This window comes from Schistocerca piceifrons, chromosome 11, assembly GCF_021461385.2.
Source record: "Schistocerca piceifrons isolate TAMUIC-IGC-003096 chromosome 11, iqSchPice1.1, whole genome shotgun sequence".
In the NCBI taxonomy this organism is placed as follows: Eukaryota; Metazoa; Arthropoda; class Insecta; order Orthoptera; family Acrididae; genus Schistocerca; species Schistocerca piceifrons.
The window spans coordinates 130,356,449-130,380,965 of NC_060148.1; the positions used below are offsets into that span (position 1 = coordinate 130,356,449).

Consider the following 24,517-nt stretch of genomic DNA (forward strand, 5'->3'; position numbering starts at 1 on the left):
CACAAGAATATACAGATTCTAGAAATTATTTGAATTACAATCTTCCATGCAATAATTGTGCCTAAAGCTCAAAATCTTGAAAATAAATATTACAAACTGGTCTCATTTGGAACACCCTTGGTTCCATACAGGACTCTCAATTCTTGTTGTAACTTTTGGTACTCCACAAAACTGAAGGTATACATAAATTATACAATTTAAATACAGATTTATCTTTCTATATGGTCATAGGTCCCAACTCCAAAGATGTAAGTAATGACATAAATTGCTCTTTTGAATAATAATTGTATAATTTATTATTGCTAAAATGTATTCAGGTCTAACAAAAGGGGTGTTACCACTTTTGAGTTACATGAATAAGTTCTAGTCTTTTGAAATGGATTTCTAAAACATTACCTTAACTTCTCCATTTTCAGAGATGCCATAGAAATCATTTTACACCTTTCTCATTTAAAATGTCTGCAGTGACAAGCACTCCAGGATTATTAGATCAACATATACATCTATGCCAACACCTGTGCCAGTGTGTCTTCATCTGCAGCATCTGATTCTTCACAAAAAAAGAAAAAAAAATCTGTTTACACTTCTGAATAGCCAGCACATCTTTGATGGGATGGATCCTCAGTTACAACAAGATGCTTGGTAATTTCAAACTTCAGGGTGGTTGTGACAGATTATTATGATTACTTAAGGTAGAAAATAAAGATAGTTTGAAATAACAGTAATAAGCTTGACCTGAATGTAAGTTCTTATGGTGCCAATGTCTTCCAGCACTACTTCAGACATTAGTAGAGTACATGCCATGTCATATTGCAGCACTTCTGCATACATGATATTAGGCAGGTGTTCCAGTTTCTTTGACTCTTTAATGTAGGTCTGTAAAGGAAAAAAACAAAAGGTACTCATATGATGCAGGCTATAAATTGAAAGTAATAGCACATGCAGAACAACATGGAAACGGAGCAGGTATGTAGCATTTTGGGCCTCCACCAACAAAGGAAAGCCATTTGCAATTGGCGGGCTAGTAAAAAAGAATTGGAAAAAAATTGAGAAGGCTAAATATGCTAACAGAGGACCGAATTTAAAATGACAAAAACGAGATGCTGTCCTATTGAAATGGATTCAAGGACACCGTCAAAATGCCATTGGTGTTAATATAGAAATAATTCAAATACATGCTTGTAAGCTAGTACTAAAGTGGAACTTAACATATTTTAATGGTGAAGTTGGTTGGGGATACAGGTTTATGAAGCATCATGGACATAGCATGTGAACCAAAACCAAAAAAAAACTTGGAAAAAGTCACAAGAAAGTGAAGAGAAAATATGGACAAAGCTCCTCTGACATTTGATGTGCTGAGTAACAGAACTGTTGCCATTATAGGTGCTAAAAGTGTAACTATAAAACAAGTGGACATGAAAAAATACAGTACACTGTTGCGCTTTCATGTTGTGCGGATTGAACAAAGCTCAATCAAGTGGTCATTTTCAAGCACAAATACCACCAGCTGTTGTTCACGTATATGACAAGGGTTGGATGGAAAAGGCCATTATGAAATTCTGGTACCGCGCGCCGCGGATTTTGAATCCCGGCCAGACGTCATGGACATCGAAGACCCCTAGAGATCTCTGCGCTGTGGTGGCGTGCGCCTCCTGGACTGCATTTAGTGTGGGGCGCCACAGTGGAACACGTGGTTCCAGTGGCCAATATCGACGCCCCCCATAGAGTATTTAAGCACCTGCCTCTTACTCAGCCAGTGAATCTAATCTTTTGTACGTCTCTGGACACATCGCCTTGCGTTAGACAGCTTACTTACTTTCTTGTTCTGTGCACGAGTGGATGTGGTTGTTAGGTTTCCTTGTGACTCTCGTTGTTTCGATCTTGTTCATTCTGTCCTTCGTTGGTCATATCCGTCCTCTCCCGGTGTGTTGTTGTTCGTGGCCCGCTCTGCGGATCCTGCCGCACTTTCCGTCACTTCAACCCCGCAACCGTTCCGGTCGCAGTTACAACAGAAATTATGGAGTAATAGTGTGTGAGAGAGAAGGAAAGGTGCTTTATTGAAGAAGAATTCTCTTTTTGTGCTAGATCAGTCTTGTAGTCATTTGATAAATTCTGTGAAAGAGAAATTGCAACAGGGAATTTCAGAGGTTGCAGTTATTCTGGGAGGACTCACTTCACAGTTGCAACCTGTTGGTTAAAGAAATAAATCATTTAAAGTGTATGTGAGAGGGGAATGGAACAAATGGATGATGAATGTATTGAATGTCCCCTTGGTTGTCGCCTGTGGAGATGAAATGAAACATTAGGACAACAGTAGATTTGTTCAATTAATTTCTTTATTCTGGCCCACATCTGTAGTACATCAGGGACAACTTGGTGGAGGTGTCCAGTTGCCTCTCGTGTGAAACAATAGATATCCAGCATTGCTGACAGCACAAGAAGAATGGCATCACACAAATGCTGCTGTCAGTGACGTCTCTAGCTGGAGTCATGATGACAGTGCAGTGGCATAGCTGATGATGGCCGTGAACTTGCTCCAGCAACCAGGCAGCTCCCTCTTGACACATCTTATGGTCGAACAGCGGACCCTGTACTGCATTCTGGAATGTTGCTCCAGGTGTCACAGGCCAATGGCATAGGCAGTGATGCTGAGACAGGAATCATTTAGCACGTAATCTTGCACGTTTCCACAGGGTCCCTTACCGTGCTTCTTTACGCAGACACCATGGAACTTATTTCATTACTAGGCTTGTTGCACAATCACATCTCTCTATACCCATCTTATAAGTGAAAATGAACCAGTTATTCTTATTGGTACCCATTTGTTCATTCGGCTTCCTTCTGCTGCTTTTAATGCTCAGGACATCCAGTCCATTGGAACCTCAACTATGGCCAGGTCCAAGTTCAGTCCTGTGCTTCATCTTCGATGTACTAAACAAAGACTACACTCAGCAGAACATTTGCCAATGCAGTGGCTGGTATGACAATAGTCTGTATTGTCTCCCAGTAAGGGTTTTCCCTATATGAATTTAAATGCTGCAGTAAGGTTTTCTGAGAGACTCATCCTCCCTGCTGGTTCAGAAGCATCTGTATAGACTGCATTAATTCTGGCACTTGATTTAAGCTGGTTAGATTTGTAACCGGTAGCACTTTCAAGGGCTCCTGTGGCCAGTACAAATGCAGCTGCAAAATATACTGGTGAGCTGTCCCTGGAATCATGGTGGGCAGACAGAAGTCAGCCCCATTCCATTTAATAACAAACCACTCCCGTTTAATTCTAGCCACCTTGCTGCCATAAGCTTCCCCTGCTCAAAACAAGTGGCCACTACCACCATATTGTCAGAGCTAGAGTACAACCAATGCACCTCGTCCAGCTGAAAGTACAACTGTGGCTCAATCACTTCTTTCTTGCATTCTCTTACATCTTTTGTTCCATTAACAATTTTACTGTGCAGAAATCCTGCCCCTCTCTTATTACCATATTTGGACAGACTGTGTCATCTACATGGTGGCAGTCTAGTAACTTTGCTTCCTTCATTTGTACATACCTTTACCTGTCTTTTGCAGTTAATGACAGTCACTGCATTTTTACTCTTACAGATTTCTTCAGCATTTGCCACCTGATGGGCTATGCATGAACTATGTAACAATCTTGATGTGCTTGTTTACCTGCTACTGGTGTAGAAATTAAACTAGAAACTTTTTCTCGATCAATTCTCACTGATACTACTCTGAAACAAAAGAGCGAGATTTGTGCTCGGGTTTTAAAGCCAACCTCATCTCCAGTGGTATTTGCTGTGGTATTGTACTTAGACCCTCTGAATACAGCTCTGGCAGCAACAATCTTACTGCTAGCTAACCTCGTACAGGCTACCACATAGCCTCCTGTAGCTCTGCTACTTTCCCTCATGCTTACCAAACACTGTCTTCCATGGACTGCAACCTTTTGTCAGTACTACTTCCCTATCAAAGACTTTTGCTTCGTTTTGTAGTTCTCTGCTATTTTGATTAATATGTGATATTGCTACTTTTCTGCATAAGCTATCTGCATTTCTGTGCTTTTTCCCAGGTTTATGTATAACTTCTAATTCAAATTCACTTCATCTTACTGCCCATTGTGCCAACCTACCGGAAGGATCCTATAACCCCAACAACCATTTTGATGCCACATTATCTCTTATTACTCTAATCTTTTTACTGTACAGTTAACATTTGATATATGTGATTCCATAAATATGGCATGGTAACATATGGTAAATCTTTCTCTGTTGCACAATAATTTCTTTCTGCAGAATTTTCGTAAGCTACTGGATGTTCTACGCCTTCTACCTCTTGTGACAACATACAGCCAAGTGCATGTTTGATGCATCACATGATAAAACAAATTCTCTATTGAAATTCAGAATATCAGTATCAGACTAGATGTTAAAGCTTCTTTTAGCTCTGCAGAAGCATGCTGGCATTCTTCTGACCACTCAAACGCAGTACCATTTTTTAACAATTGTTTCAAACAAGTGCAGTATTCGTAAGTCCTTTTACGAACCGGCGGTAATAGTTCTCAAGTCCCAGGAATAATTGCAACTCCCTTACAGATTCTGGTACAGGAAATTCATGTACAGCTTTAACTAATCCTGCATCTGTCTTAACACTGTCTTTTACTTGTGGTATGACCTAGGTATGCAAACTCTTCCGTCACAAAATTACACTTTTCCATACTCAATTTCATTGATTTTAGCCTTTGGAATACTTCCCTTAATTGCTGCGTATACTGTTCCATGTCACTCCCATAGTTGATTACATCATCGAAATACACTAAGAATTGCAGTGATTTCAGACCTCTTAGTACTCCATTCAGCAAACTCTGAAACCATTTCAGGTGCAGTTTTTAATCTGAATCTCACCCTTATAAAATGGTATTGTCCGTAGGGTGCCAAAACTATTGTTGTGGGTTGATCCTGTGGTGCAACCTCTATCTGGTGATAACCACTCTTCAAATCCATCATTGAAAACTGTTTGCATTGCTCTAAACTATCCAAGGTTTCTGTGATGTTTGGGAAGGGGTGGGTACCCATTATGGTTTTCTCACATGGGTGTCTATAATCAAAGCAAAACCATTCTTTCTGAGTGTCATCCTGTGTAAATTTATATATATATATATATATATATTTTTTTTTTTTTTTTTTTGGTACGGTGACTATTCCTCCCTCCCCCCCCCCCCCCCCTCCCCATGGACTATTACTTTCTTCAGTTATTCCATCTTTCAGTTGTTGACCATTAAATTGCTCTAAAATTGGCAGGAAGTGCTTGGATATTCTGTATGGTGATTCATTTCCCATTGATATGTGGTGCTATGTAATAAGTGTAGCTGGTAGTGGCCCTTTTGGAAAAATAAATCCTTAAATTCTAAAGTAATTTTTTCATCTGTTGCTTGTAGCTTCCTTCCAGGTGCTTCAGTTTTTCTCATAATGCTATTTCAACAGTGTCTGACAATTATCCATGGCTGATACCCCACATGCCCCATTCTTCCTCCGAGATGTCATCTTAACAATTAACAACCGCTTTGTTAATCCTATGTTGTCTGCACTATTGATAGAAGCAGGTACCTTTTTTCACTCTTTATATACTTCATTCTTTTCTAATGGTTCCACCACCCACAAAATTCTTACTGGCAAGCTAGATTCAACACTGACCTAAAGAAATTTCCCAGTAGCCTTATGTACATTATTGTGCAAGTCAGGCCTTAGTGTGGTTGTACATGGTTTAATTGGTTCATCTTTTGCTACAGACTCCTCATGATATCGCTACACTGGCAATGGCTTCACTGTACTGAAACAATTTCCATCCAGTTCCACCTTATGTTGCTAAAGATTGATCATTGCACAGTGCTGATGTAAGAAGTCTAATCCCAGAATCATGCAATAGCCATCACCCATGTGAGTCACAATTTCTACTCATTGTTCAAATTGAGCCATATCGAGGCAAAAGTCTACATCCACCGATCCTAATAGTGTGACATCTTTACCCCAACTCTACACAATTTGTACCGTGCTGGGTCCCATTGCTTATATTTCACCAGATCACTACTGGTGACTGACACAAGCACCCCTGCGTCCAGTAATATCGTGCAACCCTTTGTTCCTACTATTCCTTTTTTGCACAAGCTGCCTCTGCATACAGTTTCATAGCATCCAGTCTTACTGGAAACAACCGTACATGGACCTGGAGTTCGCATTGGTATTTATCACCTTATTGCTGCCTGGTTCTGTATTTCTAGAACTAGTACTTTCTCTTACTTTATTCATATTACCCTGAGGCGGCTGACAGTGTCTCCTTATGTGCCCTGTTCGTCCACACCTGAAACTTTATATATATTCTGCAAATGCTGTCCATTTTTCCTGCATTCCAGTCAACAAATAGATATCTTCTCACTCAATAGCTAACTGCACTGCTGTTGGCAAATCTTTTGGACACCTTTCTACACAAATTTTTACATTTTCGGATGCAACCATCTTTAAAAGCCATAGAGGACCATCTGCTCAGCTTCTAGCAAAATAATGTAATTCACTGCAGCATCCTGCCCTATTTTGTAGATACATCCATTAATTTTCCTTATCCTATCCGAAAATTGTTTCACACTTTCTGTATTTTATTAAGTTATTACCCCAAATTGTTCCCTTTAGCAAAATGATACATGCGAGGGTGACATTAGATTTGGTCAGTTGATTCCATTTTTCCAGCCCTCAGCTATAGTACATAAGGAACAGATTGGTGGAGGCATCTGGTTGCCCCTCATGCGAAACAATAGATGTGCAGCATTGCTGATAGTACAAGGAGGGGGCTGAGTGTGGTGTCACTTGAATATTGCTGTCAGTGACATCTCTGGCTGTGACTGTGATGGTAGCACGGCGATGCAGCTGATGGTGGCCATCAATTTTCTCCAATTTGACTCAGGGTGGGCTGTCCTGTCTTGTGGTCGAACAGGCAGTTGGCCATGTTTTGCTTTGCAACGAATAACACCCTCCCCTGCCTGTGGCTGGCTCTGTTGCAACTCACTTCCACTCTGGCAAATTTTGTGACTGAATACAATCATTATGTTACAGATGAAACCCAACATGAATTCACACTAAAGGCAGCTGTTAAATGACCTACAATCAAAGAAGTGTGTCTGTGTATAAAACAGTTTTGGTGTAGAGTGAGAGGCGACATTGTTAAATCTTTCAAGAAGTTTGGCATAAGTAATGCTCGCAATGGTGGTGGTGAATATCTTGGGTATTAAGAGGACGATCATGAAGAACAACAGGAAGTATGATTATCGGGGGTTTTAAAGGTCAGTTTGGTTTCATAAATCAAGGACTTTTTCAGTCTGGATTTGCAATCTATTATTAAAAGTAGTTAAAATGATAATTTTAAAAAAGTTCTTAAAAATTAACATGCATATTACAGTCCGTACTGTCTTACAATCCATAAAATATGGTACTTGCAAGTTATCGGCCCTGAAATTGATTCAGCTTGGAAATTTTGGCCATAATTCTAATATTTTGCATTTACAACCAACTGAAAGTACAGCTTTTAAACATGCACATGGACAAATTCTCTCACTCTGCCCCAGTGGATCTGCATGATGTTAGAGCATCAATTACTATACTGTTGAGGGAGTAAAAGGTTTGTGAAATACTGTTTTGTCATTGCTTTTATGTTTTATTCATTGTGTAAAAGGGTGTCTCTAACCTGTAACGGGTGACAGAGATTTCTTTGTTTGAAACATTCTTATGTTGCAATTCACAAATGCAGTGTAATTGAATGAATGAATGTGATGTTAAAGTACTAGTATAGCACTATTTAGCTATTAACATTGCCACTGGGTGTTAATTTCCTTAGAATTTACTGCTGGCACTGTTACAGTGAAGTACATTCTGCAGGAGATGTGCTGTTATTAACGTGATTGGCACGATTAAAATAAAGATCAAAATTAGGTAACTTCATTTTATAATAATTCTGAATTTGATTAGGTTATTCATTTAGGTTGTGTGTGTGTGTGTGTGTGTGTGTGTGTGTGTGTGTGTGTGTGTGTGTGTGCGTGTGTGTGTAGCTTCAGAGTATATATACAATAGTGTTGTTAAAATAGTACACTATTCGTTCTGTAAACTAAACCATTCAGAAGCAATTGTGTGCAGCATGCCCCAAGATGATGACGGCAAAACTGTGAACCATAATAAGTGATTTAAATGGCAGAGAAGTGGAATACATGTAAGCCCAGTATCACCTTATTTTGTGTGACGAGACAGGTCAGTGTGATGCAATGGGTGAAACACTGTTGCAGAAACAATGAAAAAAGCATGCCAAAAGTAAACGAATGTAAAATGTACAAGACTGGCTATCTTTTACAGAAGTATGAAATTGAGCACAGACTTCAGTGTGTGGTGCTTATAATAGTTTCCACAACAACACTTTGTTTCCAAACCTGACAGAAAATCCAGAGAGACATTGGTCATATGTAAAGTATACTAGCAACAAAACACAGTCAATGCCTTCTCTGCATGATAGTAATGGAAATACTATCAATGTTAGTGCTACTAAAGCAGAGTTGCTGAACACAGCCTTCAGAAATTCTTTCACCAAAGAGGTGAAGTAAATATTCCAAGAATTTTAATCAAGAACAGCTGTCAACATGAATAACTTAGAGGTAAAAAAGTACTGGCAGAAGTAAAGCTGTGAGTACCGGGCGTGAGTCGTGCTTCGGTAGCTCAGATGTAGAGCAATTGCCCGCAAAAGGCAAAGGTCCCGAGTTCGAGTCTCGGTCGGGCACACAGTTTTAATCTGCCAAGAAGTTTCATATCAGTGCACGCTCCGCTGCAGAGTGAAAATCTCATTCTGGAAACTTAGAGGTAGATATTCCCGAAGTAGTGAAGTAACTTAAATCACTTATTAAAAGCACATCTTCAGATCCTGGCTGTATACCAGTTAGGTTCCTTTCACAGCATGCTGATGCAATATCTCCATACTACTACAACTGCTCACTCGATGAAAGATCTGGACCCAACGACTGTAAAGTTGCACAGGTCACACCAATGCTCAAGAAAGGCAGTAAGAATGGTCCACTAAATTACAGGCCCATATGATTAAAATTAATATACAGCAGGTTTTTGGAACATATATTGTGTTATTGTTTTCAAACATAAGAGAATGGTCAATTGGCATATAGTCAACATGGATTTAGATAACATGGTTCTTGTGAAACACAACTAGCTCTTTACTCACACAGTGTTGAGCGCTATAGACAAAGTATTTAAAATTGATATTGTATTTTTAGATCCAGAAATCTTTTGACATAGTACCTAACAACCAGCTCCTAGTCAAATTGCATGCTTGTGGAATATCGTATGTTATGAAACTGGATTTGTGATTTCCTGTCAGGGTGTTCACAGTTCGTAGTAATTGACAGAAAGTCATCGAGTAAAGCGGGTGCAATTGCTGGCATTTCCCAGGGTAGTGTTATATGTCCTTTGCTGTTCCTTATCTATGTCAACAATTTAGGAGACAATCTGAGCAGCAGTCTTAGGTTCTTTGCAAATTATGCGGTCACTTATCATCTAGTAAAGTCATCAGAAGATGATAAAAAATTGCAAAATAGTATGGAAAAGTTACCTCCATGGTGCAAAAATGAGCAGTTGACTCTAAATAGTGAAAAGTGTGAGCTTATCCACATGAGTGCTTAAAGGAATCCATTAAATTTTGGTTACATGGTAAATCACTCAGATCTAAAGGCTGTAAATTCAACTAAATACCTGGTTCCAGAAGAGAACAGTAGAGACAAGAGAAGAGCATCAAGCAAGAAAGAAAGAAGCAAAAAGAGTGGTGGCAGAGGAGAGAAGAAAGTGGATGGAACAGTGGACCAGAATGATGGATGAGGATAGTGAAGGTTCGAAAAAGGTGTAATATGAGACCTTACATGGGGAGGAGTGGAAGAGGCATAGGGCAAGCTGGAGGGATGGAAGTCACAAAGTCTGGATAAGCTAACTGTAGAGATGGTGAGAGCAGCAGGGGAGGTGGGGATACAATGGCTGTCTCGAGTAATGAAAATTGTTTGGAGACAGATGATGATCCCAGAAGACTGGAAGAAGGGAATAATTGTCCCACTCTTTAAGAAGGAAAATAGAAAATAGTGCAAGCAGTATTGGGGGATAGCATCGATGAGTCATTGTGCAAAATTTTTGAGGAAATTTTTGAAGCACGAATTCGGACAAAATTAGAAGGATGAGAGAACAACAACATGGTTTCAGAACAGGAATGTCCACTGTGGGTCTAATTTATGCTGTAATAGAACTGCAGGAACAGCATTATGAATATGGAATAGATCTACTACTGACCATCCTGAACATTGAAAAAGCGTGTGATATTATACATAGAAGCAGTGTGTGGAAAGTTCTGGAGAACAGAGGAGTAGCAAAAGAGATTATTTGGAGGATAAGAGAAATGTACCATGGAAGTATGAGCTGTGTGAAAGCGAGAGGAGAGAGATCAGCTTGGATTGAACAGAAGAATGGCTTGAGGCAGAGAGGTGCATCTTCACCATTACTCTTTATTGTAATGAGCACAGTAGCACAAGTAATTGGTGAAGGAAAGATGAAAGCTGTAGTATTTACAGATGATATGATGATTTGGGATAAGGAGGAGGAAGTACAAGACCAGTTGGACATGTGGGAATGAACAGTACAAAAATATGGGATGAAATTTAGTATGAGTAAGAGTGAGATAATTATCACAACAAGAACAGAGGAGAGAGGAACAACTGGAATAACAATTGATGGGGAATGATTGAAGAGAGTGAACAGTTTCAAGTACCTAGGAAACAGGAATGTGGACAAAACGACAAAGAAATAGAGTGGGGAGAAAAGCAGAAGCATTTTGGAAGAGTGGCAGAACCCTGAAATGGAGCAAGGGTGTATCCCAAATCAGTAAAAAGTTATATACCATTCATACTATGCCCCAATCCTTACATACGCATCTGGTACCTGGCTTATGAAAGGCAGAGAGAAAAGCAAAGTACAAGGTAGTGAGATGAAATTTGTGAGGAGCGGTATTGGAGTGACAAAGATGGACAGGTTGAGAAATGAGATGATCAGAGAGTTAATGAAGGTGGAACCATTACGGGAGGAGGTAGAGAAATCGACTTATATGGTATGGGCATGTTAAGCAAATGGAGGAGAAGAGGATACCCAGGAGGATACACGAGATGAAACTGTAAGGAAAGAGACCAAGAGGAAGACCGAGAGACAGATGGCAGAAATGAGTGGAGGAATGCATCCAAAAGATAGGAGAAGACTGGACAGCCTTCTCATTGTTGAAGAAACTTGTGAGCACAGTCAAGGCGTTGCTCCTGTATCCATCAGTCATTATCCAGGGGACCCTGCGAGCACACCCCTTGTGATAACCCAACGTTTCTATGAAAGTTCTTTAATTTGTGCTGTGGGAAGCTTCAGGAATATGTTCAACAAGTTCACGAACAGTGATGCTCTGATCTTTGAGCAGCTCACTGTTGATCTTATGGACAATCGTGTCCGAAACCTGAGGTCTTCTACTGCGTTCTTCATCGTGAACTTCCGTGTGACCCTCAGCAGAAGCCCTGCACCATTTGTGGACATGATGAATGAACATGCACTCTTCAACATAAACCTCAGTCAGTGGCCGATGAATTTTGATGGACAGTAACTATCTTGCGTGGAGAAATTGGATTACTGCTTGAACCTTGCACTTGACAGGTGCAGCGATCACCACTTCCATCTCTGATGGCTGCCAAGCCAACACTGAGGGACATAGCGAATCGTGGACGGGGAGCTCAAGAGTGAGGGAACCACTGCACATGGCACTGTTGTTGGATTTTGCCCAGCACGTACCCTGAAGGATGTAGCTCATTGGGAACCTTACGTATAGTACTCACTTCATAGATGACTAATGCAAAATGAACACAACTAGATAATGATATATTGAAATGGATTCAAGGGCACCATCATGACATTGGAATTAATACAAAAATAATTGAAATACATGGTCATAAGGTAGTGCTAAAGTGGTATTCAACAGACTTAAAGGGTGGAGTTTGTTGGTGTTACAGGTTTATGAAACTTCGTGGACTTTGGATGCAAACAAATACCCAAACACCTCAGAGAATGCCACAAGAGTATGAAGAGAGATTACTGTTGTTACATTGCTTTATTATTCAGCGTCAGAAGATAACCTGTGCAGAACTACGTGAAATAGCAAATACGGACAAAACTTCTCTGACATTTGATGTGCTGAGTAACAGAACTGTTGCCATGAAAGGTGCTAAAAATGTAACTATAAAAACAAGTGGACATGAAAAATTGCACTACACTGTTGTCTTTTCATGTTGTGCTAATAGTACCAAACTTAACCCATTGATCATTTTTTAGTACAAAATAACGCCAAAACCTTCTGAAATACTGCCAGCAGTTGTTCGTGTACATGAAAGGGGTTGGATAGACAAGGCTGGTATGAAATTTAGGATTAACAGTGTGGGAGAGAAGGAAAGGTGCTTTATTGAAGAAGAGTACTCTTGTGCTAGATCAGTTTAGCAGGCATTTGAAAAATTCTACATGAAAAGAGAAATTGAGACAAGTACAGAGCTTTCAGTTATTCCAGGAGGACTTACTTGACAGTTGCAACTTCTTGGTGTCTCAATAAATAAACTATTGAAAGTGTATTTGCTAACAGACGAACAAATGGATGAAACACAACATGAATTTATGCTGAACAGAGCTTTAAAATGGCCTGCAATCAAGCAAGTGTCAGTGGGTAAACAATCATGGCCTAGAGTGAGGGAAGAGATAATTGTCAAATCTTTCAAGAAATCCAGCATAAGTAATGCTCTCGATTTCAGTGAAGATCATCTTAAATAAGAAGAGAACAACAATAATGTAGAGGAAGAGAAAATAGAGAAAATTGAGATGACAATTTTCAGGAATTATAAAGAACTATTCAGTTTCATAAACTAAGAATTTTTTTTTAGTAATGCTTTGCAGTCTAACAATAGAAATGGTAAAAAAAATTTTTAATGTTGCTTGAAAATTGTGTGTCTTAGTCCATAGCATTTTATAGTCCATAGGATACGGTAGTTCTCTTCTTTGAATGAGTTATGATTTGATTGGCAGAGCTCACATCACACACTGTAGTTAAGGATTCCTGCTGCTGTCCATATGGGCATCAGATAGCCTATAGCAATCTGCATAACAAAACAGTGGTTGTATGCTGATACTGTTGTTCATTATCTGCTTCGTTCATCTCGCTGTGGGTAGATACAGTCCCACTACAGTAGCACTCAAAAGTATTTTGTAAAAAGCGTTGCGATAAGTGTGTAATATAGAAATAACTGCCAGTGGATTATTAAAAATTATGTAATTGTAATCCATTTACTACAAATCTACGTACAGTTTAAACGAAGTTACATTACATCAAAACAGAAATAACAATTCTGATGACCCAAGATTAATTTGTGGGTCTTATACACACACAAAACTATTTTGGAACCTCAAGAGCAATTCAGCAAATCAGTGTTTTGTTACATAGCCATAGGCTTCGATCATAGTTAGCAGTGCCTCGAGAATTTCAGTGTATGATTTAGAGACACTCGGCTTCCCACCATCTCAAACACCCGATATTTTAAGTACGAGAATGAGAGTGTGGAGATGTGTCCACCTCGCCACCGGTTTCTGTGCGTACAGAATGGACATGTATCTGAAGAATACTGCAATAGTGACGGTCGATCAACTCGGACAAGTGTTTGCATTGTGTGCCGTGTAAGCTGTATGTCCAGTATAAGGAGCAAGCATGCTCTATTCCTTGATGGTGTAACAACTGTATTGTTGTGAACAAATGAATTGTGTGTTGAACTAAAGAGAAGCAAGAACTGGTTCTATAGTGGTTTTTAAACCAAACATATTGTACTTTTATCTGTTAATATCTTATGGTCCAAGACAGGTTTGACTTGCGAGAGTTGAATGCTTGTGTGAAACTTGTGTTGTTTTACTGTGGAGATGAAAATATAACAGAGTTGAACAAAAAGTAACCTGAAAGTGCAGAATTATTTCAAGAGTAGAAAAGGAGTCTATTTTGAAATTCCTTTAACCAGATATAGTCTTCGGAGAAGAAGGGTTTGTGAATATAGATGCAGCCGTCTGACCCGAGAAGACTGGCTGCACGTAATATGTGAGTCAACTGTGAGAAATGTGTGAGTCTTGCACCCCAGTACCACATTGTCTCCTGTCGTCCGAAAACTGTTAGAAATTGTACAGCTAATAGGCATTGAACGCAAAAACTTTTTTTTGTGTGTGTGTGTGTGTGTGTGTGTGTGTGTGTGTGTGTGTGTGTGTGTGTGTGTGTTAGCTGCCAACAACTTTTCTAAATTTTCTAAAGTCTTTTTCCTACCAGTTTTCCATTTTTCTTACATCCATAGTTAGGCAGAAATTTATAAATGAATACATTTTCTTCCTGGACTGTTAGTCAATGTATTTATTCAAAATTGTTATTTTGGAGTTGTACCATTCTCAAGTGACAGCTCATTGTGTTGTCGGAGTGCATCATAATTCCTTTTCAGACACCACTTTCCTTGTGTTAACCATGTTTACAAATTCCATATTCATAAAAAGACGGGAGTGTTTGCCGTCTATATGCCTACAAAAGACATAGCATTTCATGTAATAATGTCTGTCAAAGTCATGTCCTACTGCCCTTTTTAATTTGTACTCACCATGCACCAGGTGTGACATTTAGTAACTTGACTTACTTCTTAGTGGGGTGTCACTCGAGAATGGCATAATAGTCAAAATTCCATTAGTGAATAAATACATTTAATGACAATGGAGTCAGAAAATGTTTTAATCTCCATTGTCAACCAGTTCGAGGATTAAAATGTAATGAAATTTTTATACTCTTTCTGTGGTACTTCATCAGATTCTTCTCAACATTGTTCTCAAAAATGTTTTACTTTGTCTCCATTGTTCTTGTTATCCTGATTTATTGGTGTGTGTGTGTCCATTAATTATTGTCTGTCATTTACATATTGAAATGTTACAGGGAGAGTGTTTCTGAAGACACTGAAAAATTTGTAACTGATTGTAATACAGATTTTCCATTTATGAATTCAGAGCATAGTGTTGGCATAGCTCTATGAATTTCGTCTCTGTTTTCCCTGTGAAAAATCTACAGTTACCAGAAAGTGGGATTTCTTCTGTGTATCTGATATTTTTTAATGCTAATATTTTAATTTGTAGTAAATTTACAATATCCAACAGTATTTTCAGTTTGCCAACATTTATTAGTATTTGTATATTTAATGTTCCAAGCCCGTACTTTATTTTGGGTTTCAGTTTTATAGCTGGGTTTAGAAGACACTCCTCACCTTTGCAAGTTGTTTGTCAGCTGCCAAGAACACGAAGGTCCAAATGGATCACTTGTTATGATGGATTCACCTCTCTGTCAATAACAATTTTTGTAATGAAATGAGGAAATGAAAATTTTCTGTAAGGTGTAAGTGCATGACAGATGAAAAATGTCTTCAGCCACTTTTCTTTTGAATCATCTAGTGGGAGGTATGGTAAAACTGAACCACTGCCTTGCATAATTATTTACAGGATCAAAAACATAGGGTGGAAATGAAGTGGGAATTCTTACTGACACACTGTTTCAATAACTGCAAAGTTTATCATGTTATCTTTAATGCAATTTTTAAAAATCACATACAGCAACTGATTGACCAATCAGATGTTGGTAGGTGTTAATAGAATTTTATTTATTTACTCTCATCAGTTGTGAATCACTGGACATTTTTTGAAATATTTCAGGTGGCAACCTCAACAAAGTATGCATCAAATAGTGAGAGGTAAGTTTTCATTATATACAGTGGAACTTTTTGAGTAACATAAATTTTTACTTACTGTATGTTGAAGTAATTCAGATATGAAATGAAATGCACTTCTGTAATTATTTAGTGTTGCAGACAAGCTACAATGTAACAAGGCAGTATGGTCAGTAATGCTATTCTCTACTAGAGCAATTGTGTGTTCATTTCTAAATAAATAGAAGCAACTTACAATAACCAGCTGCAGTGGCCGTGCAGTTCTAGGCGCTTCAGTCCGGAACCGCGTGACTGCTAAGGTCGCAGGTTCGAATCCTGCCTCAGGCATGGATGTGTGTGATGTCCTTAGGTTAGTTAGGTTTAAGTAGTTCTAAGTTCTAGGGGACTGATGACCTCAGATGTTGAGTCCCATAGTGCTCAGAGCCATTTGAACCAACTTACAATATGCATACAGGAAAATGAAAGTTCATGTGGAAGTCAGCAGCTGTGGTGTGCTTAATGTAGAGCATCACATGAAAATTACTGAAATTCAATAGATTCATCTTCATGGACACAAGCTAATGTTGTACTACTGTAGAACAAGACTGTAGTTAATTCACTGCCATGGTATATTAAAGAATATAGTGTTGAACAGCTCTTTCAATGTGCTGCAGTCATGCTCAGGAAACACACAAGCTTGTAGTATTTACGGTTTACAGCCCATCATCAAGAAGTACCTTAAATATGTGGAGACAGTTTCAGTAAGGTTGTGAAGATGTAAGTGATGAATCCTCATTGATTCTAGAGACAGTAATATTGTGTATCTGTCGCATAGTCTTGAGGGCACCTGTATGATGTCACTTTCGAAAATCTGCCAGAGAGAAATTCCCTAAAAAGCCTAAAAGACCTATTTCAAGAGCCATTGCCTATTTGTTTTGAAGCCCAATGACCATTAGTGTTTCAGAAACAGAATGAAAGGCCAGTGTTTCACCCGACCATGCTGATCAAATTTATACTGGTCGTTACGTGTAGGTCATAGGAGGAAAGTATGTTTTCATATAATTGAAATAAAAATCCCCCCCTCCCTCTCCCTGGGGGCTCACCACACTTAGAGTGTGCTTAGGTGCCACAGGATTCATAGTCTTTGCAGCACCTCTTCCTTTTCTGTGCTGAATATCTGTCCTGCTGTTCTTTTCCCCTGTCCTTGGGGTACATGTTTTGGTTAGTTTCAGGAATGTGTTTCAATAGCCTGACATCGGAACAGTCCATGATTTGTTTTTCCTTTCTCTCTTCGTTCTCCCTCTCACCTCTCCCCTCCTTCCTCCGCTTTGGTGTTTGGGTTTCTTTGTTTCTTCTTCCTCCCTGTGCATTCCTAAAGGCCAGCCCAGCCATTTGATACATAATAGGCAACAGGGTAGTGCATAATTGCCAGCCCCAGGTCAAGAGGTAGGTTGGTTGATCTGGGAGAAGGGGACAAAACAGCGAGGTCACCGGTCCCATCGGGTTAAGACAAGATGGGGATGGAACTCAGCTGTCCCCTTTCAAAGGAACCATTCCGGCATTTGCCTGAAGCAATGCAGAGAAGATCACAGAAAACCTAAATCAGGATGGCCAAACATGGGTTTAAACCATCAATGCGAGTCTAGTGTGCCAACCACTGCACCACAGCTCTGTGAAACCTCATTCTCGATTATGTATTGCGACTTTTCTTCTGGATACCAGTTGTGAGTTTAAGCCCAAACTCTGCTAACAGCTTCGCTCCTCCGTGGATATCCTGTTGGTGTTGAGCACCATTGTATGCAGAATTCATCATGTGCTGTTACTTGCACTCAGCTCTTTGAGGGTCTGATCGAGGGAAAAATCCGCACTTATCTGATCAGTTTATTACTGCAGTCCATTGGGCAATGAAATAGGTTGATGCAAACCTAGTGCACACATGCACTTTTTTCTGTCATTTGATTGAGTAATGCTTCCCTCAAAGATTAAGGCAGGGTATGAAGATGGGATCAGTTGCTAGGACATGTTCTGAGGCATCAAGGGATCATCAGTTTTGTTATGGAGGGAAGCATGTAGGGTAAAAATCGTAGAGGGAGATCAAGGCATGAATATACTAAATGGATTCAGAAGGATGTAGGTTGCAGTAGTTACTCGGAGATGAAGAAGCTTGCACAAGATAGTGTAGCGTGGAGAGCTGCATCAAACCAGTCTCTGGACTGAACAAACAACAACATCATGCAGTCATCACAGTCTGATCATGCGTCAAAAATAGATGTGTCGCTGCCAGTGTCAACATTATAACCACACTCGCATGCCCTGTCAAAACATGGCCAAATGTGCTACTTGTGGTAGAGGTGTTCACGAGGGTGGTTTCTCACCACCTCCTCTCCACTGTATCAATTCTAATGGCGACCATGCCACCTCATCCCATGAATGGCTCGTGTACCTTGTTGAGTGGGCCATCTGGAAGATGGAAAAACTACCATATCGTGTCTCTTGCACATTGTTAGCTAGTCAAGAGCCCTTTATTTTAGTATCATTCTTGCTGTGCATTGTTGTTTCACAAAGAATGTAGCTATGCAGACTTCTGACCTCCAGTTCAGAACTTCAGTTGTGAAATTACCGAGTATTGCATTAGTATCATGATCTTCTTCTCCTGCAGGTGTGCAGCAAGCTGCCAGATTTTCACCCCGACTACAAAATCACCTGCTACACCACTGGAAGGCCAGAGAGGAGAAGAGGAATACTCCTGCGAAGACATTCTACATTCCTCCAGCCAACACACATCAGTCATCGACTGCCAACAAGGCTCTAAGAAATCAAAGAAAGGCAAATTGTTCTGTCCTTCCCAGACTTAGAGATCCTTTTCAACGGCCCACCGCATGATACCCTCATACAGTTGGCCTCCCTTTGGGTGGTGCACACCACCCACAATTTTTCTCCCTTGGAATCGGCAGGCTGACCCACGGAGAATGCTGATGCTTCCAGCCTGTGCACAGTGTAGCAGTGTGTCTTTGAAGGCTGGCACTCGGCAGCCACGGAGGTGACTACCATTCGTTTGTTGCCTCCTCCCCAATCCCTGTTATGACTCTTCCCCAATGGAACATAGCAAGCATTAGATCGAATAATGAGGAACGCAAAGTCCACTTCTTTTCTGCTTCCAAGAAACAAAATTGTGTCCTGGCGGCCTCCCACATTTCCTTTCAGTCCACTTTGATATTCCCCATCTCAAGGACAGCAGTCAATCTCATGGCGGAGACGTACTGGTCTTGCAGGATGATGTTTGTAACCAAAGCATCTCATGGAACACCTAGCTGAAAGCTGTTGCAGTCTGCATTTTCCTTCATCGTTTCACATTTCTCTTTTTAATGTCTACTGCCCTCCATCATTCACTGTCACCAGGGGAGACTTAATTCAGCACATTGATCAGCTGCTCCCTCACCCCATTTTGCTGCTTAGTGACTGTAATGCCTACTGTCACCCTTCAGGCCTTTTGAGAACGTCTCCAAGAGGTTCCCTCTTGGCAGACCTTCTCAGTTAAAATGGAGCGCACACATTTCAGACTGACTGCTACAACTGATTATAGACATAGTTGGTAGCTTTCTAAGGATGAGTGGAGGCATTACCTCTTTCTGGCAACCTTCGACCAACATTTCCCCAGCTGTGATGAGCAGGTAAAGTATCTTACAAATGTTATCATTATTATTGCCACAGAATGTTCCATACCTTCCACTTCATGTTACCTCAATGTGTCCCACTCCTTAGGTGGACTGATATGTACGATGATGTGATTCGCATGCGGAGACATGCTCTCCACAGTTTTAACAATCATCCTGTGATGGTGAACTCTATTCATTATAAACAGTTGCATGCACAGTGTCATCGTATTCATCATAGTACCAAAAGAGCTAGCTGGATTTCATTTACTCTTTCTTTTAACAGTTTCACTCCCTCTTTCATGGTATGGGGCAACATCTGTTCACTCTTTGCAACCAAGCTCCATTCCTTGATTTCTGGTATGACCATGACTTTTGATGTCATTGGTCTCTATTGCTATCTCCATCACCTAGGGCCACTACTTTGCGGAGATTTATAGCTCTACGCACTATCACCCCACCTTCCTCCCTCAGCAATGAGTGGAGGGGGGTTAACTGATACTTTGTCCTCTCAGAATAGTGAATGCTACAATCTCACCTTTACTATGAGGCAGCAAGACCGTGCTCTTAACTCATCCCAGTCTTCTGCCCCAGTACTAGACGATGATCACATTCAGATGCTGCAACACCTTTCTCTCATGGGAAAGCATTTTCTCCTTTGTATATACAGTCACATTTGGGCAAAGGGCACATTTCCCAGTTGCTGGCATGAAGCCACTCTTATACCCATACCTAAGCCCAGTAAGGACAAACGCCTCCCTTCTAGCTACCATCTGTTTCTCTCACCAGCTGTGTTTGCAAGGTGGTGGAACATATGATTCATGGATGGCTGGTTTGGCAGGCCAAGTCTCACTATCTCCTGACCGCTGCACAGTGAGGATTTGGAATGCACTGTTTGGCAGTCATCCATCTCGTCAGTTTTTCAACGAATACCACGAATGGTTTCCTGCAGAAAAACGAGCCTGTGGCTATGTTCTTTGATTTGGAGAAAGCCTACATCAGCTGACATCAGCTGGAGGACTGGTGGGCTTCTGAGGCCACCTGCTCCAATTCTTTAATGAATTTTTAAAGGACTGAAATTTCACAGTACATGTGGGTTCAGCCCTGTCAGACACCCGTATCCAGAGGAAAGCGGTGTCCAGGAATCTGCCTGAGCTTCACCCTCTTTGCTATAGCCATAAACCCTGTTATTCACAGATAGTGGATCAGAGTACCTTCCTCCATTTGTACTGATACCTCATCTGTTCAGAACCAAACTATGGGTGTTTTGCGTGTTTCTCTGCATGTCTCCCCACCTTATGGTGTCTTAACATAGTCCACCATTGTGGAATATGCTTGGCCACTGACGCCTTTTACACTAGCCCGGTTGAGAGTCTACTCTGAAGCTACTGGGGCACCACTGTCATACCAGCTTGATATCTTTCTCAGTGGATATATGTCCTGTTCTTCTGTCATGCCTAGCCACCCATCATATGCCCACTTTTCCAAAAAACGTTCAAATGTGCGAGAAATCGTAAGGGACCAAATTGCTGAGGTCATCAGTTCCTGGACTTATACACTGCTTAAACAAACGTACGCTAAGAATGACACACACACACACACACACACACACACACACACACACACACACCGATGCCCGAGGGAGGACTCGAACCTCCAGCACAATCCATGACATGGCGCCTCAAATGGCGTGGCCACTGCACACGGCCCCACTTTTTCAATGACTGCCTTGCCCACCATATGTGGCATGCCCTTCTTATGTTACCTCCCGAAGTTCACTTTCGGCTATGACTCAAGAGATAAACTTTGTGGTACCTGCCAATGTCCCAATGGGTTCGAACCCTTCATCACCTTGGCTTTGTGTGGCAGTCTGTGTTCATCTTGGACTTCATTGGCTTCAATTTTATAAGCAGGACCTACTGTAGGAAAAAATGCGTACATAATATGTACTAATATGTCGTCAAGGTACAAAAGTCGTTGCGATATTACTCTACATAAATTGTACTGACTGGCAGTATGTCGAATGGTTGATTTGACTCTTAAATTTTATCAGTATTGTGCACCTACTAGCTGTGCTATTGAACATTTATTACTAAAGTCCACAATATTTCTGCTTTTAACTGATGAGAACATATTAACATTTGCATGTAGCTCAAATCCTTAAACAAATTGTTTTTTGTATACATATAAATCATCAATCTCACAGTACCCAGGAGGTATTGTTGCAACTCCCCTGCTCCGTATTTATTATTAATTCAGTGACATAAGCTATGCTTTTTATATTCCTAGACCAATCAGTGATATAATGCACTACCCTCTGCTGAGATCTTTTGGAGGAAAGTACTTTTCTTTTTAATTTAGACCAATGTTCTTTCAGTGTGAATGACATTAATCACAACTTTAAATGATGCAGAGATTTGTGTACTGCTTGTTTTTATGCAGTTTTTAGGATAAATATGAGGCAGAAGTATTTCTGGAGGTATGAATTAAGTTTTGGTAGTGCCTTAAATTGTACACTTGGTTTCTGTCAGTGAGGTAATGACACAGTTCTTCAGACAGCCTTAAGTCACTGAGACCCTTTTCTTGAATGGTTTTAAATATAGGCCTTTGCCGATAGCTTCCATGGTCATATCATGCATTTCAGCTTCTTGTAATTGCTTTTCAGCATTTTCGGAATTCTTTACTGCTTGAGATATGGCAGTGACTCCCCCCTCCCCCTGCAAGTCGTCAACCAGTGGCTGTAAGCCCAGCAAATGGAGGGATTAGAAGCAGAACTCTTCAGCCAGATGTCTTTGGTATTGGTAGGACCCTGGGCATTTTAACAAGTCGTTTCCTTCTTCCTTTCTGGTTCAAAGCACATTTTGCTAGTCACCACTAATTAGATACAATTTCTTAAACGTCTCATAGGTCTTTTCTTCTGCTTTAGTTTGAAAGTTATTCCAGTACCCAACTTCAGCTTGACACACATTGCCTTATCAACCACTAATGCAGTGATACGTTGTCCTATACCAATATCCTTCCCTTGACTGATCTGTCTAGCTTCATCAGTGAATATTTACTATGTCAAGGGGCATGCCCTTCTTATTTTACCTCCCGAAATTCACCTTCAGCTATGGCTCAATAGCTAAACTTCGCAGTAAACAAATCTCTGCATCATTTAAAGTTGTGATGTAATGTCATTCACACTGAAAGAACATTGGTCTGAATTAAAAGAAAAGTACTTCACTCCAGCAGATCTCTGTGGGGGATAGTGAAGTATATCACTTATATACACTTTTGACACAATAAATAAATAAAAGTGAATATTTGGTCTGCAATATGATAATCTTTATTTATAGTGTAAACGTTCTTTGCATGTATTGTCCAATACTTCAAATCCTTTCTCACCATAAGCTAGGAACTCTTGCAGTTTTGTTCAAGGGCCACAGAAATTGTATCCAGAGATACAAAGTTTGAATGGAAGATTCTCAAGAATAACACCTTCACCTATCTGTATATGTTTCCTTGCATTCATGTCACACTACTGCATGATTTGAGGTTTACTTTCCTGATTGCATAGAAAAGTGTGTGTGTGTGTTCGCCCAATAATTGGGCTTTGTTGAGAAACTGAGCCAATTCAACAATGCCCTGTTCCCTCAATGTCTTAGGACTTGCTCTGTGAGGAACACCTTCAGTTCAGAACTTTTCTGTAATTCCTCTATATTCCTCTGTGACATCAATAGATTTCTTCTTAATTGTGTGCTGAGTAATGCAGTTATACTTCTCAATAATTTGTGGTAATATGTTCAGCCATTTGTACATACATTGAAAACTAAATTGCACCCACATTCAGTTTTTATCATCGTGTTCAACAGTCTTGGCCTTCAAACGGGAGATGGCTGAATAGTCATTAATCCCGTATTGTTCCATTTGTGCTTTGAAGTGCCTATTGTAAAATTCACCTCTATAATAGGTTTGAATAGTGTGGGGGAACTAACTTGTTCCAATCTGCAACAGACTACTTGATGATGTGTCTTTCTAAAAGCTTGGATGTGATCAATAATATTATGTTCTTTTGACCTGCATCCCTTGAAACAGCTGAAGCTGTAAACAGTCATAATTTAGCTATCATTGCATTCGGAACATCATAATGTATGTACTCTGGGGGTAGATTGTTCAGCCTTTAATGCTGAATCTCAACCAATTTACCTGCACTATGTGCAGCTGCTAGTGTCGATTTAATTGCATTCTGGTATTTGTCATTTTTTGAGATTTTCATTAATCCTTTTGGGGTCTTATGTGCATTGGTTGTGTGTAATATTTGAATATATGTTTGTATACTTTCAGGGTATCCTTTTTGATGTTTTCAGTTTTCAACAAGGTTGACTGTAATAGAAAATGCATTCTTTCAAATTCCTTATCCCCAACTCTGCATTCTCAGTAAACATAATGAGTGCATACCAAACATTTGTGGTTTTGTCCTAGTGACCCCACATGTTTGCTGTAACTCAGGATTACTGTACCCAGTAACAGTCTTTACTGTGACTTCTTCTTTTCCTCCTCCTCCTCCTTCACCTCCTCCTCCTCCTCCTCCTCCTCCTCCTCCTCCTTTTCTGCTTCTGTCAATAGTGTGTCACAGCACTTTCAACCTTTCCTATTCCATTAATTTAGTGTTGATTATCTCAATTTTTCTGTCAAATAAATGAATGTGCTTTGCGCTCTCTGAATGAATGTGCAACATGTGTGCAGCTTTACTTCTAGCCTACAGTATATTGATAGTTACTTTTTGATGGACTGGGTTTCATGAAGAATGTCACTGAAGTTTCATCTCTGTTGACTCTTTTTCAATTGCCTAATTTTATCTATAACCAGAAAGCCATACTGTGAGTTATTCCAGCAATCCCCATATGTAATGAATTCATTGAGTGACATGTCAGTTCCTACATGTGCTTGGTAAATGGGCTTTAAATTCAGATTGCCCTGTTTGAAAGCAATAATAAGGTTTGTGTTATCCTGGGCCATCTGCTTTGAGATC

At 40.1% G+C, this 24,517-nt stretch overlaps 1 protein-coding gene across 5 annotated transcripts in view; it reads left to right on the forward strand.

Moving 5' to 3' along the window:
* The window catches only part of LOC124720171 (zinc finger protein ZFP2-like), a 72,076-nt gene that overhangs the window by 33,326 nt on the left and 14,233 nt on the right, over window positions 1–24,517 (forward strand). The window contains exons 4-5 of one of the 5 annotated variants that reach the window (XM_047245498.1): window positions 15,858–15,895; window positions 18,510–19,412. The exons of 2 other annotated variants lie outside the window; for them this stretch is intronic. In XM_047245498.1, the coding sequence (XP_047101454.1) occupies window positions 15,858–15,895; window positions 18,510–18,705 (234 nt within the window). In that variant the 3' untranslated portion in view covers window positions 18,706–19,412. Of the gene's footprint in view, window positions 1–15,857; window positions 15,896–18,509; window positions 19,522–24,517 lie in introns of those variants that run through there. 2 more of the 5 variants (XM_047245495.1, XM_047245494.1) reach the window with 2 other exon arrangements.